We start from the raw sequence: 17,211 nt of genomic DNA on the forward strand, positions 1-17,211 counted from the left end.
GACCCAGCTGTGGAAGTTATTCTGTCAGTCACACAGGGGAGTCCTGATTCCTTGTGGCTGGGGACCATACAAGGATGGGAATGCCAGAAAAACAGGATCACTGGGGGGATGTCTTAGAAGCTGACCACCACACTTCTTCTCATAGTGATGTCTATAAACTGGCTTCTTCCATGTCTGAACTCCTTTATCACATGTTATCAGTGCCTTAGAGTGTAGCCATTCATTCTCCTAGTGGTTCTTGAGTTGTTAAGGGAGAAGGTATAGGAGACTGAATGAAGCATGTTCCCAGCCTTTAGTGATACATCAGGGGAGACACCTGCTCTGCGTGCCCCATCACTGTGCAGACACACTGGGCTGCAGGTATTTGATCAGGTTACAGTTTCCTGGCTTCTAGAAGTTGTCTTGGGCAGGATCAAGCACAGTGCCAAGTAGAGGTAAGTATTTTACAGGTGCTTCGTGATTCATTTTAAAAATGTATTCCTTAGCTATTCACTGAGCACCTACTTTGTGCTTAATCTGCCTCCGACTATCCTAAGCACTGGGGGATAAAGACTGAGCACAATTTATAAAGATCTCTGCTTCATGGAGTTTATATTCTAGGATGTGAGGGGGGAATAGGAAATAAGAAAAAGTAAAGAAGTAAACTATATATATGTATTCGATGGTGATCAGTGATATACAGAAAAATAAATCAGAAAAAAAATAGGGAGATGTTGGAGGAGGGGGGAGTTTCTTAATCCATTCAAGTTGCCATAACAAAATACCACAGACTGAGTGGCTTATAAACACCAGAAATATATTTCTCACAGTTCTGGAGGCCGGAAGTCTGAGATCAGGGTGTCAGCATGGTTGGGGGAGAACCTTCTCTGGTTGCAGACTTCTCATTGTGTGCTCACATGGTGGAAGGGGCTGGGGAGCTCTTTTATAAGGGCACTAATTTCATTACAGAGGGCTTCACCCTCATGACCTAATCACCTCCCCAAGGCCCCACCTCCTACTACCATCACTTGGGGCATTAGGATTTCAGCATATGAATTTGGGAGGACACAAACATTCAAACCATAGCAGTGGGGGAGTTGAGATTTTAAATAGGATAGACAGGGAAGGCCTTTCTTTGAAGGTAGTATTTGAGCAAAGATCAGCAGATGAGGGAAAGAACTAGGTGTATGTCTAAGAGGCTTCTAGGCAGAGGAAACGGCAAGTGCAGAGACCCTGTGTCAGGAGTGTGATAACAGTATAGCAATACCTATATTGTATTTAGTTATCATCTGTGGAGCTAGTCAGCCGTTCAGCAGCCTTGTTTCTAGACTATGCGGATTAGAGCTGGCCTAAACCATCTGGGCAACTTTCCCCTTCACTTCTGTGTTTGTTGAACACTTACTGTGTGTCAAGCACTGTCGTAGATACTTGTGAGACAACGATGGTAAAACTTACACCCAGACTCTAGGGAACATGCCTTGTACCCCAATACTTGATCAGACCGAATATGAGCAGTGTCCCAAGAGGAAAAGAAACTAGAAGTTCAGAAGACAGAGCGTACGCCCAGTGAAGATCACAGGAAGAATTGCATGAACAAGGCAGAATTTCGTTTGGGCCCTAAAGCGTTAAGTAGAGTTGAAACAGTGGTGATGGTTGGAGGGAAGCACATAGTGGGCCGAGGGCTAGGACATTGATTCTTCTAAACCAAGACCCCGACTAAAATGATTGCAAATAAGCAGGTTTCCAAAAGTTGAGGGTCCGTTTCTCTTCCCGATAACACTATTTCTTTGCTTTTTAATGCTAATCAGTATAAAGGCAGCGTAAAGGAACTCATAGATGCCACCTATACTGATAGCTTAGTGTGGGGAGAAATGATCAGTCAGTATTTTCCAGGAAGCTTTCTTATCATTAGGCCAAAGCACACACTATTCAGTTCCCCCCATCTGGCCCCTCCTTCTGTTTAGAGGTGCTATACTGCTGTGCACAAAGAATGTGTCACTTGCTGTATCGTATCAATAAACAAAAGATGTTGTGGCCATCAAGCTATCAGCCAGACTGCACCCCGAGGGGATTCAGTATGGAAAAAAGCAGGATCTTGGCCCTAGATAGTTCTGGTGCACATCAAAGGAATGATTTCAATGAGCCCAGACTCTTGCATATTCCCACACAGAGAAAAATGCTAAATTCATTTCCTTGAGGTGTCCGGTTTTCTTTAATAAACAGTAATCTTTTGATGTTCCGACTACCTGGTTTTTGTTGCAGAAAGTCCTGTATATCCCGGATCGTCCCTCACCTCTTCGGAGCAGTCCCTCAGAGTTATCGGAGAGGCTCTTTTCCAGGCTTAAGTCCTCAGAAAGTCCGCCGAATGAAACATAATTCTCAACTTTTAGGCTGTGCAGCATTTTAAGTCAACACTGCAATAGGCCGTGCTGGTAGTTTGCTGAGAATAGGTACAGTGGGTCAGATATATTTTGCAGAGAGTTTCTGATCCACAGTTCATCTTCGTTAAGTACCGGTTTCTCTCTGAGTAAAAGCTTTCTATGCCAGCTTTTGTTTTTTTCTAGCCACACAGCATGCAGGATCTTAGTTCCCCAACCAGGGATCGAACCCGTGCCCGCTGCAGTGGAAGCACAGAGTCTTAACCACTGGACCGCCAGGGAAGTCCCAGCAAAAGTACTTTTATAAGTAGGGGATAATGAACATGGATAGGAACCCTTTGGGATGTGTGACATCAAAGGTAGACAGCGTGCATGAACGGATGAGGAACTTGCCGGGGAAAGCTTTGTCGAGTTCCTGGCTTCAGCTGTTTTTCTGTGGATATACAAATGTTTGGGAACAGAATTATTTGAACCCCAATTTGCATCCGCCTTAAGGGAGTATTAATTCACAAAGGTCTCTCTGGAGTCAGTGCTTTCTTAAGCAGATTGCCTTCCTGATCGAGGAGGATGATAGTTCTTTAGGCAACGCATAAATAGGCAACTTTTAAAAATTGCTGTTTGCATTAAATTTAATCTTCTTCATCTTTTGCATTGTTTAAACCGCTTAAGCAAAACTAGGAATTCTTGTTTCTAGTGATGGATAGTATTTCATTATATCTCAGAAAGCCAATGATTCCAATCTTCTTGTCCAGTTTTACTGAGATTAAATGCCATTCTTCTGTAATTGCTTCCAAGCCTGAAATAAAGTGATAAGCTAAATAGCTCAAGCACAGACGCTCTCTCAGTTTATTGGATTTCTCTCTTTCTTTCCCTCCCTCTTACTCCCTTTTCTCCTCTCTCTTTCTCTTTCCCACCATTATCCTTCTTTCCTTCCCTTCTTCCTTCCTTTCTTGTTCTTTCTTTGCTCACTCTTTCTTTTCCCTCTTCCTCCCTCCTTGAACCCCAGGCCAACTATATTGGGCAAATGTAGGTGTTCTTATCCTGTTAGTGTATCATGTTCTTCAGATGGACTGTAGACCCCTAAAATTATATGCAAAATTTTGGACTATCAACATTTGTCAGTTTTCCTGCTGAGAACATTTATAATTTTTTTAGATCCTCAAAAGAGTCTGTGACCAAAAGAAGTTTGAGAAACACTAGTCTAAGATTACACAGGAGTCATCTGTCTTCAGGGCTGAATTTGACTGTAGACTTTTCTGAAACACTTGAGTTAAAGGACTTCACATCGTTTGGCAACCACAGGAGCCAGTCCTAGGAATGTGGGCTCGACCTTCAGAACCACCAGAAAGACATCCTACATTCAGCTCGTTCATTTCTGCCCATGATTAAGGCTGCTAAGCAGGGTTTTCTGTTCTTTAAAAAAAAAAAAAAAAAAAAAGAGGTTATAAAGAGATAAGCAGAAGCTTCCAAGTAGATTGAAGAATAAAAAGCTTATATGTGAATGACCAAGTCTTGCACCTCACCACCTGGAGGGTATCTTCATGAGTTACTCTATTTTGGTCATGTTCCTCTGTAATTAAATTGGGAGGCTAGGTATTCATTTGCTTTGTTAGTTAATTTCAGTCTTCTTCCTAAAGAAGAAACTTAGTAGTGCTGGATGAAGGCTGTTCAGAGAGGACTAGACATGGCCCCTATCCTCCAAGATGATATAAGAACCAAGTTGGAAATATATAGAATATCAACAGACTCAGCATAAAATATACTAATACAGAAGTGGTCTACTGGCACCATGCACAAGTCAAGGTAACTTTATTTTGGGTGGAATAAAGGACTATAACTGTGGCTCTTCCAGGTCTAGAGAGGGTGGGACCAGCACATAAATGATAATCATCTTCCTTCAGGTTAGCCTGGTTGGACTTCTAGAGTGAGTAGGGCAAGTGATGGCTGGGTACATTGGCTTAGTGTGGATATCCTAAGTTTAAGGAGCTGTTTTCATAGGCGGGAATGAAAACAATAGTCTGTGAGCTAAACATGAACAGATGCTGCTGGTATGAGGTAGCCTGATGGAAGGCGGAGACTCAGCATTTGATGGGAAACAAGGCCTTAGGAAAGTGGGATGGTGTTCTTTTTGGAGTCTAGAAGAAGAAAATGGTGTCTCGTGTCTGATGATGCCAGAGCAGGGAAGGTGTGCATGGATATAGCAATGCAGGGAGAAACGGAAAGGCATGTACCATCCATGGCAAAGAAAAAATGGATTTTGAAAGGATTAGATGAAACCCAGAGCAGGATTAGCATACCATCGGGTTTGCTGAAGAAAGGGTAGAGATGAGTCATGGGTGACTTAGGTTTCCTGTTTGCAGTGGGAAGACCTCTTGATGTTGAAATATTCCAAGGCCGTGGGACCTGGGAAAGAAAGTCACAGAGAGATGATAAATAGCTGTATCTTCATCACATTTGATTAGAGCTGTGGGTCTGAGCTGACAAGAGCATGGGTCTGAGCTGTCTTAGAGGGGTAGATTCTAGGGTAAAAAAAAGGCAGATGTGTCTGTCATCTCCCTACAGAGAGTAGCTGGGTCCCCTGACATGGATGCGCTACAGAAAGAACCTGATGTGCTTGGGGTTGACAAGCAGAGGAACAGCCTTCCTTTCCGAGTCTGAAGCCTGGGCTAGTGGTGAATGCTTTTTTGCTATTCATCATCCTTTTGAGATTACCTTTTATTTTCTTTTTCTAACAGGTTAAGAAAATAATGATGCTTTCCCCCCTTTTAGAAGTGAAATCATGACTTCTTCGTTTGCCTGGCCATTGCAACGCTAGAATGGTATAAGAAAGCAATATGTACAGCTATCTAGCGTTAAACTTACTCTATTCATGGGCAAGAGTCATTAATTTTCATGAAGGAAAAGAAATGTACACACAAGGGTTTTTTGCGTGTATATACTAAGTAAATCTTTTGAAATCGGTCATTTGCTCCACAGATATTTATTCAATGAATACTTTAAACACAGTATCCTATGGGAAGACCTGAGATGCCAAATGCAGAACACGGATGGAGTATAGCGATTCATCTCTGGAATCAATTTGCCTGAACTGGAATCTGGGCTCTGCCACTTACTAATGGTGTGATCCTGGGCAAGTGGCTCAACTCTTGTGTTTCTTTCCTGATCTTTTTTTTTTTTTTTTTTTTTGCGGTACGCGGGCCTCTCACCGTTGTGGCCTCTCCCGTTGCGGAGCACAGGCTCCGGACGCGCAGGCTCAGCGGCCACGGCTCACGGGCCCAGCCGCTCTGCGGCATGTGGGATCTTCCCGGACCGGGGCACGAACCCATGTCCCCTGCATCGGCAGGCGGACTCTCAACCACTGCGCCACCAGGGAAGCCCTTTCCTGATCTTTAAAATGGGAATAATAGTAATAATACTTAACCTTGTGCTGTTGTTGGGGGGAGTAAATGAGTTAGTATGTATTAAGCATTTATAACAGCGCCTGGCAATTAGTAAACACTAAATACATATTAGCTCTTGTTATTATTGCCCTATGTAAATTACCACATAATTAAATACATAGTTTATCAACTGGGCACAACATGAACACCAGAGTAAGGGAAAGAGGTTCTGTAAGCACAAGCACAGAAGGCATGGAGTGAGGGAGGTGTACAAGGGAAATCGCATCCATCACAGAAACCTGTGTAAGTACGTGAAGACATTTAGAACGGTGCCTGGCACACAGTGAGCTCTCAGAACATTTTAGCTCTTATTTGCTGGTGTTAAACTGGAATTCTTAACCTCAGGAACATTGGATTAGGAGTCCATATAAACGAAGGTGAGAAGTATAGAAAGAACCAATATTGTACCTTTTGTAGTGGCTAATTATGGGCTCAAAATAACATTAATTGAAGAATGCTCACTTTTGGCTAGAGATCCGTTTCATCATTGGTCTCTTGCGAAGCAGTATGCTAGAGGGGCCAGGAGCAGGGCTGTGGGTCTGGTTTGCCTGGGTGTGGATGCCAGGTTGGCCGTATACCAGCTGGGTAACGTAGGGTGAGGGAGTTAATCTCTTAGTGTCCTTGTCTATAAAATGAGGGTAATCATAGTACATGCCTTCCAGGGTCACTCTTAGGATTAAATTAATTAATATATATCTAAAGCACTTGGAATAATGCTTAGCACGTAGTAAACGCTCACAGTTCAGTGTTTGCTATTTTTACTATTTTCAACACTTCTTCATGCCACTCACCACTGGAGGTGATTTCAGGGTCCAGGCACTCAGGGAGGGGACTCTGGGCGGGCAGGCGCCTACCTTCTGTCTGAACATGCAGTGGGCTACAGCTTCATATGATTCTGACATATTCAACTGCATTCTTGCCCCTCTCCCAGCCTCCAGAACCCAGGCTTAGCATTTTCCTTTAAGAGATGTTTACGTCAAAAATCGGCCAAGATTTGCCAGCTCCTTTGAAATTTTTCAAAGGGCAAACACAGTTATCAAATGCTGAAGGATTTAGATGAGGCATACTTCTTTAATTTACAAAAATTTCCTTTTTACTTTAGACATATTATATAAATAGCTAATGGGTACATATATGTGTATATCATGTAAGTGGCATTTGTCCTATGTGATTTCTCTTTTTAAAAGTACACAGACACACCATATATAAATATGTATATGAGTGTATGTGTATATATATATATAAAACACACACACATATATAAGACATATTTATAAAGATACTACCTACTCCCAATTTAGAGTTTAATCTCTTTTTTCCCCTTCCCAGGAATCAGTATCTATTCAGTGCCATTATTTACGCAGCACATATGGAAATGATTGAGGACCTGCATTTTGGTGTTGCCTCTATGTTGGTTTTGGTTTGTGGGGTTTTTAGCCGCTATCTTGGTAATCTCAGCATCTAGCCCCATTGCTCATAGCTGCTCCATTTCATCCTTGGATATGAAGGATTCATCGCCATGAGACAGTGGCTTGTTTTTATTTTCTTGCTGACAGCTAAGTGGTGATGCCAAGGAAATTTGCCAGTCGAGTTTGACCTTTGATAGGGAGCTGTTTATTTTATTTCATTTTTTATTTTTTTATAAAGTTATTTTATTTATTTACTTTTGGCTGTGTTGGGTCTTTGTTGCTGTGCACGGGCTTTCTCTAGTTGCAGTGAGCCGGGGCTACTCTTTGTTGCAGTGCACGGGCTTCTAGTTGCAGTGGCCTCTCCTGCTGCGGAGCATGGGCTCTATGTGCGCGGGCTTCAGTAGTTGTGACACGCAGGCTCAGCAGTTGTGGCTCGTGGGCTCTAGAGCGCAGGCTCAGTAGCTGTGGCGCATGGGCCTAGTTGTTCCATGGCATGTGGGATCCTCCCGGACCAGGGCTCCAACCCGTGTTCCCTGCATTGGCAGGTGGACTCTTAAGCACTGCGCCACCAGGGAAGCCCAGGGAGCTGTTTAAATAAAATCAGATGATACGCTGGTTGTGCTTCTTACTCCCCACCGTGCACTACTGACCTTATTGGGTGATGTTTTCCTTCTGAAATGAAACTTAAAAGACATATAGACACAATTTACAATAAAAAATTTTTTCACTCACTATCTGAGTATTAGTATTAGAAATTGGACAGTATATAGAGTGTATACTGAATCTTGTTTTTGCAGTTTTATCAATAACTCAACCATCTAAGTTCTAAGCCATGGTGCTCTTCTGATCTTTTGCCAATGAAATAAAACTACAAAAATAAGGTCACATAGAAAAATTGTAATACATATTCGGCTGGTTCCCTTTCCCTTTATCCTTTGTTAACCCCCTATCTCACAGGTTACATTTGTCATTTTGTTTTCTCCAATTTGATCCACTGAGGGACAGAGTATAAGTCAATACCTAGTAGTTCAGAATGAAAGCTTTTTTCTCTCATTTCAACCGCCACTGGAATGTTCTCACCAAACTTCTTACTGGCTAACTTTCTTCAACTGAAATCATTTATTTTATTATATAATTGGTAGATCAAGTCAGTCAATCTACAAATATTTATTGATGTGGTTCACAGTTGGTGGTTTAGAGGAATTATTATGGGAACAAGGTGTAACTATTTGTTGCCATAGGTTCTGATGTAATGGATTTAATTTCTTGTATACACATGCAGCTGTATTGTATCAGCCAGCTGTATTCCTGCATAACAAATCACCACTAAACTCATTAGCTTTGCCAACAATCATTTGTTATTAGAGTTCACATGTCTGTGCCTTGGCTGGAGGTTGGCTGATTTAGGCATGGAGGGTCAGGGGCAGCTGGGTGATTTTGCTGATTTCAGCTAGATTCACTCACACGTCTAAGGCTGAGAGTTAGCTGATCTTGGCCAGGCTCATCTGGGAGCAACTCTGATTTATGTGTCTGTCCTCCTTCTGGGATCAGTAGATTGTCCTGGCACATCCTTCTCATAAGTGTGATGGCAAAGGTACAAGTGTGTAAGTTCAGTTGTACAAGTGCATTTCAAGACTTTACTTGTGTTGCAAAGCTAACATCCTCTTGGCCAAAGCCAGTCATGTGGCCAATCCCAGGGTAGGGATTAGTCCCCAGTAGGAGGGCACTGCAAAATTACATGGCAAAGGACAGGGATAGAGGGACAAACGAAGAACTGGAGCCAGTTATGCAATTTATAACATATATTAAGGTACTCATTGACTCTTCTTAAGTCAAGGGACTCTAAATGGGCCACTTGACCCACTAAGGCTTCTATGTAATAATTACCATCATAAAATACGAAGCAGAGCAGGCAGAAGCAGGCCATGTCCACGTGTGATCATCCAGGGACAATATATTCCCAGTCTAGGAAATTTAGAAATAGTATGAAACTAGAGAAAAAAAAAAAAGTCACTCATGTTCTGAATTATTCTCCAGAGATATTTTTACTATTTTGACATATTTCCTTTCAGTCTCTTTTTCCTATCAGTTTCTTCATTAATAGTACATAAATTTATATTCAGGTTTTTTCCTTAATATTCTATCATAACTCTTTGCCTTGTTATTAAGAAGGGTTTAAACATGTAACATTACTGGCTGCATAACATTTCCATTGTATGGATGTACCCTAATTCATTCACTTTGCCCTTCCGTTTTACTCTTTTGGTTACTTTCAGTGTTTCGTGATTATAAATAATGCTGCAGTGAGCATATTTGTGCATACATCTTTTTTTTTTTTTTTTGTGGTATGCGGGCCTCTCACTGCTATGACCTCTCCCGTTGTGGAGCACAGGCTCTGGACGCGCAGGCTCAGCGGCCATGGCTCACGGGCCCAGCCGCTCCACAGCACGTGGGATCTTCCTGGACCGGGGCACAAACCCGTGTCCCCTGCATCAGCAGGCAGACTCTCAACCACTGCGCCACCAGGGAAGCCCTGTGCACACATCTTTTTTTAAAAAAAAATATTTATTTATTTTATTTTATTTTTGGCCACATTGGGTCTTAGTTGCAGCACACAGGCTCTTTGTTGTGGCACAGGGCTTCTCTCTAGTTCTGGCACGCAGGCTCCAGGGCACGTGGGCTCTGTAGTTGTGGTGCGCAGGTTCCTGAGTGTGTGGACTCTGTAGTTTGTGGCACACAGGCTCTCTAGTCGAGGCATGCAAGCTAAGTAGTTGTGGCGCGCTGGCTTAGTTGCCTCACGGCACGTGGGATCTTATTTCCCTGACCAGGAATCGAACCCACATCCCCTGCATTGTAAGGCAGATTCTTTACCACTGGACCACCAGGGAAGTCCCTGTGCACACATCTTTATCTACATGTTTAGTTGTTTCTTTAATGGATCGGGAGATCTGGGTTCTGCCACATATTTGCTGTGTGATTTAGACCTGCATGTTAGTTTCCTCATCTATAAAAACACATATCTGAGGTTGATGGCCTTAAACCTCTTTCTAATTCAAAAAACATCTTTCAAGGTAGAGTAATAAATTGCTGTACTGAAATGGAAGCATGAAGGCAGCACCAGTGGTTTGTCCCCAAAAGGCTCAGGGGAGGAGAGGCAGCTTCCTTGGGGTTTTCTCTTGGAAGAGTTCAGGGGAAGTTTTGTTTCATAGTTCACATGTCATTATTTGTCCTTCAGTCTCCATCTCTGATACAGCAAATATTATATAAAAAATTTTTAAATAGGGGTGTAGGACACTGAGCATTAAGAATATAAACTATCTTGGGCTTCCCTGGTGGCGCAGTGGTTGAGAGTCCGCCTGCCGATGCGGGGGACACGGGTTCATGCCCTGGTCCGGGAAGATCCCACATGCCGTGGAGCGGCTGGGCCCGTGAGCTGTGGCCGCTGAGCCTGCGCGTCCGGAGCCTGTGCTCCGCAACGGGAGAGGCCACAGCAGGGAGAGGCCCGCGTACCGCAAAAACAAACAAACAAAAAAAACCAAAAAAAGAATATAGACTATCTTGACCTATTTTATGAATGTGTGTACTTTGAGAATGGCTTAGCCAGATTGGAAGAACTAATTTCATTACCTGTCTCTATTTTGCTTGTAATTTTGTATTTGCTTTTTGTATTTATTTTTACCTATTGTGCCTTGTGAATTATGTTTCGTCACAGTAATTGTAACCACACAGCCATGGGATCTGGCCTTATCTCACCATTCCCTGGTAATTGCATGTGACCTTTTCCTCAGGGATGCCTCCTTAACTGTTAATTTTAATATATACTGAGACTATATTTCATCTTACTGTCTCTCTTCCAGTCTCTGCTAGGGGTAAATATTGCTCAGTGTGGACAGGCTGTAAGTGTTGACAAGGCAGAGGTATGAACACATCATTGCTGAGTGGAGAAAATGGGATCTGTGCTCTCTCTGTCTCTCCAGCCCCTCCCCACATCTGTCCTAAGCGTGTCTTCCTTACAGGTGGCAGAGACCTCATGCCTAAGCTCATTCTGGGAGTGGTGTTAGGTACTTCATTTGGTTCCTCATCCAGTTGCTTCCCCAAGCTGAGCTAGGGGGCCCATCTGCCCAGCAGGGTTCTGCATCAAGTACAGTGTGGTCTCCATCCTCTGGCTGCTTTCAAAAGGACCTTTGTTACCTGCCCCTCCCACTCGGCCAGGATGTGGCGCACATCCCGAGAATGATGGAAATCCTCCATCACCCCATAGCACTCAGCAGCCCCATAGAACCAGCTCTAAAAGCAAACACCTTCAACCAACCTAAGTCTTGCCTGTCTTTATTTGACCTCAGGAAGTAAATTGGGGCTGGAATAATTAATTGAGTCAATTAGAAATTGGATTTGGGGGAAAATTATTTTCCATGGTGCATGTGAATCTAAGCTTTCCCTGTGTTTGAAGGAAGTTGCTTATGAAATACAACCTTCCCTGGTGGCGCAGTGGTCGAGAGTCCGCCTGCCGATGCAGGGGACACGGGTTTGTGCCCCGGTCCGGGAAGATCCCACATGCCGCGGAGCGGCTGGGCCCGTGAGCCATGGCCGCTGAGCCTGTGCGTCCGGAGCCTGTGCTCCACGACGGCAGAGACCACAACAGTGAGAGGCCCGTGTACTGAAAAAAAAAAAAAAAAGAAAAGAAATACAACCTTAACAATTGCGAACTTTAGTTTTTCGCTTCTGTGCCCACTCTTCCACTGCCGTCTTGACAGTTCTGAATGATGTTCATGTACCTTTTCATAAGAAAAGTTGAGCCTAATTCTTGAGTGTAAAATAATTCATAATGTGAATGACTTTGCTCCCCTGGATATTAATAGTTCACGAAGCACCTGGTGTGTGTGTGTGTGTGTGTGTGTTTAAACGTTTTTCATAAAGCAAGGGAGCATATCTTTGCTTTATTTTAGTCTCGCTTTAGTAAAACTGGTAACAGGTGAGGAATGCTGACTTTGGGAATCTCTGACTTGTTTTCTCTCGTTCTGCACCTGTTTGCAGCCTTCTTGCTGTTGTTCCCTTTCCTGCCCTCCTCCCTCCTTTCCCAGGGCTATGCTGAGGCACCTGCTCCGATGTAACTTGGTAAGAAATGCAGGTTACCATGCAGGCTCCCAGGAGAATGTCATTGAGCGAAGGAGGTGCTTCTGTCTGTTCGGTGCTGTTGCTTTGCTGTGATCCCCAGGCCTGTGATTGTCACGAAAGCCAGAGGCAAGCCAAGACCAGCCTTGACAAGATGCCGCCCTTTCCTCCGGATGAGCATTTCATCCATTTCAGCAAGGGACAGATGTCTGTTACAAACTCTGAAGTTTCCTAGAAGGCTAAGTAAAATTCTGGAAGTCTAGGTCACGTGTAAGGCATAAGCGACGTTGCAGAGAAGCAGACTAGGACCAATGATGGGGAGTGAGAAGAAAAAGAAGAAAACAAATAACCATCCATTGGGGAGAAGGACAGAGACCTGTCTCCAGTCCTGTCTCCTGAGACCCTGGTTGTCAACCATTCGCTTCTTTCCTTCTTATTTTTAAATGCATTTCTTTCTTTCTTTCTTTCTGGATAATATATTAATTGGTTTGAAAACCAAAAAGTATAAAACGCTACACACTGAAATTCTCTCTCCTATCCTATTCTGCATCCACCTAGTCTCCTTCCTGCTCTGCCCGGAGAGCCTAGTTTCTTTCTTTCATATGTATCCTTCCAGAGTTGCTTCAGGCATCCTTACACTCAAGTGAATGCAAGTATAGATTCTCACTTTGCCATTCATTTCTTCATCCATTTATCTCCTCTCTCACATCCTCGTTTTATTTCCTTTTATTCTACCCACAATAATTCTGTGTTGGAGCTTCTTTTTGAGGAAAAGGTCAGTGCCATTTGTTTTACTTATACCTGATGCCCTGAACAGATTCACACATGTGCTTATCTTTTTCCCACAGATGAAGTGGAGAGTGAGAAATGGTACCTGTCTACAGACTTTCCATCAACAACCATCAAGACAGAGCCAATCACGGACGAGCCGCCCTCAGGACTAGTTCCGTCTGTCACTCTGACCATCACTGCCATCTCTACCCCTTTTGAAAAGGAGGAACCCCCTCTGGAAATGAACACTGGGGTATACTCATTTTTCCTCCATATAAACAGATTGGATCAAAAGATACGGCTCCTCATTCTCCAATAAGGCACTTAATCTTTTTGGAGCTAGTGGTTGTATATGTTTAAAGATATATAACTATATATGTATGTATGTATGTAAAAATGTATTTATGTATATATCTAGGATATGTTGATTTGGTGTCAGCGTTGCTTATATCACTTCCTTTAAAGGCATTTCCAGAAAAATTGGTAGCAAGTCTCATTTCATTTTTTCTATGATTGCTATTACAAAATTTTAAAAATACATAGATATCCATGGGGAAAAAAGATTCTCCCTGGAACTGATTTTTAAGCCGGTGGAAAGGGAGTGGTTATGATGATGACGCGATCCATGGCTTTCTGTGCCGTGGCAATAGGGAATGCTAGTTCCTGTGTAGTGCTCAGTTACCCTGACTTAATTCAGGGATCTCCCACCTACCAATTCCTAATGTATTCCCCGTGGAAAACGTAAGAAATCTGGAATTTCTTCCTTGCTCAGTTCCACACCTACGGCAAGTAGGATTTAGTTTTACTCCACCTTCTCTTTGGGTATTTCAGTGTCTGGTGATGGACCAGAGTCATACTTGTACATCTTCTTCCAGATATTGGAATCCAGTCCTAACTTTCCTTAAGTTCAAAGTCACAGGTTATAAACAATGACTCTGCTGACGATCTTTAAGTCAGATCTCCTCTGAGCGAGGTATAGTGGTCCACCTGTTCAGGAAAAGGTAACACAGCAGTGGTGGGGCCACTAAGGCTTTGCTGAGTACTCACTCCTGTGCTCTTACCTTCCATCCGTGTGGAAGATGAGGGATTGTGGACAGAGCACCTCTGCACTGCCCTCTAGAATTCCCTTCTCAATAGCTACCTGAGTCTGTTAATCGGACTAGGCTTCTGGAGTCTGTATTAGTCTCCTTGCTCCATGAGATTTTAGTTCAGTTCATGTTCATGCATGTCACTAAGAAAGGACAGGGTCATGGCCTTGCTCCCCATGCACGGGCCAGATACCTTTCCTCCTTCCCGTACTCAGTGTTTCATGGTTAGTTGCTGTCAGTTGTCAGGAACCTGGAGAGAATGGATGCAGCTGGGTTCACACAGTTCCTGCCGCAGGACACACTGCTGGAGGCCATGACCCTTAAAAATGTACCAGACTATTTTGTGATAAAAGCCCTTATAGTCCATAAAAACAATAGAAAGAAAGCACTGATAAGTGAGCCCTGGATTTTTTTTTTTTTTTTTTGGCTGCGCCGTGAGGCTCGTGGGATCTCAGTTCCCCAACCAGGGATTGAACCCAGGCCACAGCAGTGAAAGTGCTGAGTCCTAACCACTGGACCACCAGGGAACTCCCGAGCCCTGGGTTCTTAATTTTAGAATTCTGAGGGTTCCATCACCTGTATTGCCAGGTTTGGCAGTGAGGGAAATGTTAAGGACTAAAACACCTCCCTGTCCAAGAAGCAGCCTGCACTCGGCCGGGCCTCGCCAGCCCCAGAGAAGCAGGGCTGCCCTGGGAGGAAGACACAGATGACAAATAACTCCCCGGGGTGTTTCTTCAGGTTTGTTATTGGTTTTTAAAAACTGTGTTTGAAATTCTTCCTTTAGGTTGATTCCTCGTGCCAGACAGTTATTCCTAAGATTAAGCTGGAGCCTCATGAAGTGGATCAGTTCCTAAACTTCTCTCCTAAAGAAGGTCTGTCCACTCTCTCCTTTGGGTTAACAGATGTGGGTGCACCGTCTAAAGAGATGGGGAATGTGCGAGACAGTGCTGGGCTTCATGGTACCAAAGGCAGAACTTGCTTTATGAAATAGCTCTGTTCTTGATGGTAAATACAAACTTTGAAACCTAAGTTTTTCCAGCTAAATCTTTAACTTTTACTCCTAGGCAGGGTGACTTTTCAGCATGTTCGTAGACTGCTGTGACTTGGGTACTGACAAGGGGACAAGGGAACCGCTGCCCTCAAGCCATCGTGTGGATAAAACCCAGCTCCCTATCCTGGAGTGATGATCAGTAGAGGCAAATAGGCACATATCCACAAAGGCACCTGGCCTACTTACAACAAACAATTCTAGTTTAAACCCTTTGTGAAGTGAATTCACGGTTTATCTGTCTGACCAATTCAATGTTTTTAAATGTTGATTTCAGATGACAGTTGTTGCAAGGAGCCTCCTTTGTTCCTGCATCCTATTGGGCTTCTTGCCATCCATTTAGAATTAAGTAGTGTCACACTTGGGGTTATCACACTTTCACTTTCTTCTTTCTCTGTGTCAGTCTTTTTCTTGTCCCGTGTGAAGCCCATAGTCAGGATTCCTGAACGTAGACCCCTAAGTCTCACGGAGTCTAGGAAGCTCTCTCGGCATTTTTTTATTCTTTTCTTTCTTTCTTTCTTTCTTTTTTTCTTTTTTGGCTGCGTTGGGTCTTCGTTGCTGCGCGCAGGCTTCAGGAGTTGTGGCGAGCGGTGGCTACTCTTTGTTGCAGTGCACGGGCTTCTCATTGCGGGGGCTTCTCTTGCTGGGGAGCACGGGCTCTAGGCGCACGGGCTTCAGTAGTTGTGGCACTTGGGCTCAGTAGTTGTGGCGCACAGGCTTAGTTGCTCTGTGGCATGTGGGATCTTCCTGGACCAGGGCTTGAACCCGTGTCCCCTGCATTGGCAGGTGGATTCTTAACCACTGTGCCACCAGGGACGTCCCTCTCAGCCTTTTTAATTGAGTTACTTTGCACAGATCCTGCTGTTAATTCTGTGCCTTCAGACACGCCATCCCCTCCCTTTTTATTTATGCTTTTGGCACAAGGTTAGAAGGGTAGCTCATTGGTGTGGTCGACAAATAGGAAATTAGTATATGCACTTGTCATGGGAAGGGTATCCGTGCTACTGGGTAGATGTAACGTGCAGATGTTACCTAGTAGCAGTGCTCACGGAAACAAAGTCTACCTTCATTCCACCAGAAACATACTCAGGACTTGATCCGTGACAACTTAATCAAGGTGAGCATTTACCCTTTATCATCAGTAAAGAAAGGATTCTGTTTTTAAAATTAGAAATACTGACTAAAATCCATATTGAGACAGTATTTCTTTTCACTGAGTGATACACGTTTTAGTGCCTTTCAGCTTTATATACTGCTCCAAAGTAATTCCTTTCATTTTTGTGACACCGGTTACAACTATCACATGCATCTTGCTTTTTAAATCTATGTTGCAGTATGCTTCAGAAAATGTCACAGCTGTACCAGTGAATCCCCTAGTGGCTTTGGAATCTGGGATCACTGGAGGAGAAACATTTCAAGGGTAAAGTAAATGGCCGTCCTTCCTCATTATCCTAGATGTACAGAGAGGAGGAAATTAAATATCCTTGAATGCAACAGGGCTTCTAGGCAAGGTAGCCAGTTGTCCCCAGCCCTGTCAGTAAGTAATCCAAGAGCAACATTTCAAGTGATATTTAGAAATCTGATACCGAGGCACCTGTGGCCAGGGCAGTAGCTCTTAATAATTAAGTAAGAGGAGATTCGAGTTTGCTTCACTTTTCCTGCCATGCCATTTTCATTTTCTGTGGAGCACCTTCTGCTTGGAAAAAGGAGAACGGTATTAGAATAATTAGGGCTGTGCCTAGTGAAAGGGACAAGCGAGCTCTGGTATTCTTGGTTAGTTCTCTAGACTAACTGCTCAGCACGGCTGACAGCGGGAGCCCCTGTTAGGTTTGGCCACTCCTGGGTTTTGTTTTGTTTTGGTTTTGGTTTGCTTGTTTGTTTGTTTACCATGGTTAAAAGATAAGCATTGTTAAAAGATAAACTCTAAAAAATTAAAAATTTTAAGAGCTTATTTGAGCAAAAATTAATTACATTCTGCAGCGCCAA

At 43.5% G+C, this 17,211-nt stretch overlaps 1 protein-coding gene across 1 annotated transcript in view; it reads left to right on the forward strand.

The window, feature by feature from the left end:
* Window positions 1–17,211, forward strand: part of CREB3L2 (cAMP responsive element binding protein 3 like 2) — a 118,634-nt gene that overhangs the window by 71,679 nt on the left and 29,744 nt on the right. The window contains exons 3-4 of the mRNA XM_030853935.3: window positions 13,167–13,342; window positions 14,962–15,049. Of these exons, the coding sequence (XP_030709795.2) occupies window positions 13,167–13,342; window positions 14,962–15,049 (264 nt within the window). The remainder of the gene's footprint in view (window positions 1–13,166; window positions 13,343–14,961; window positions 15,050–17,211) is intronic.

Source organism: Globicephala melas, chromosome 9 (genome assembly GCF_963455315.2).
Source record: "Globicephala melas chromosome 9, mGloMel1.2, whole genome shotgun sequence".
Taxonomy (NCBI): domain Eukaryota; kingdom Metazoa; phylum Chordata; class Mammalia; order Artiodactyla; family Delphinidae; genus Globicephala; species Globicephala melas.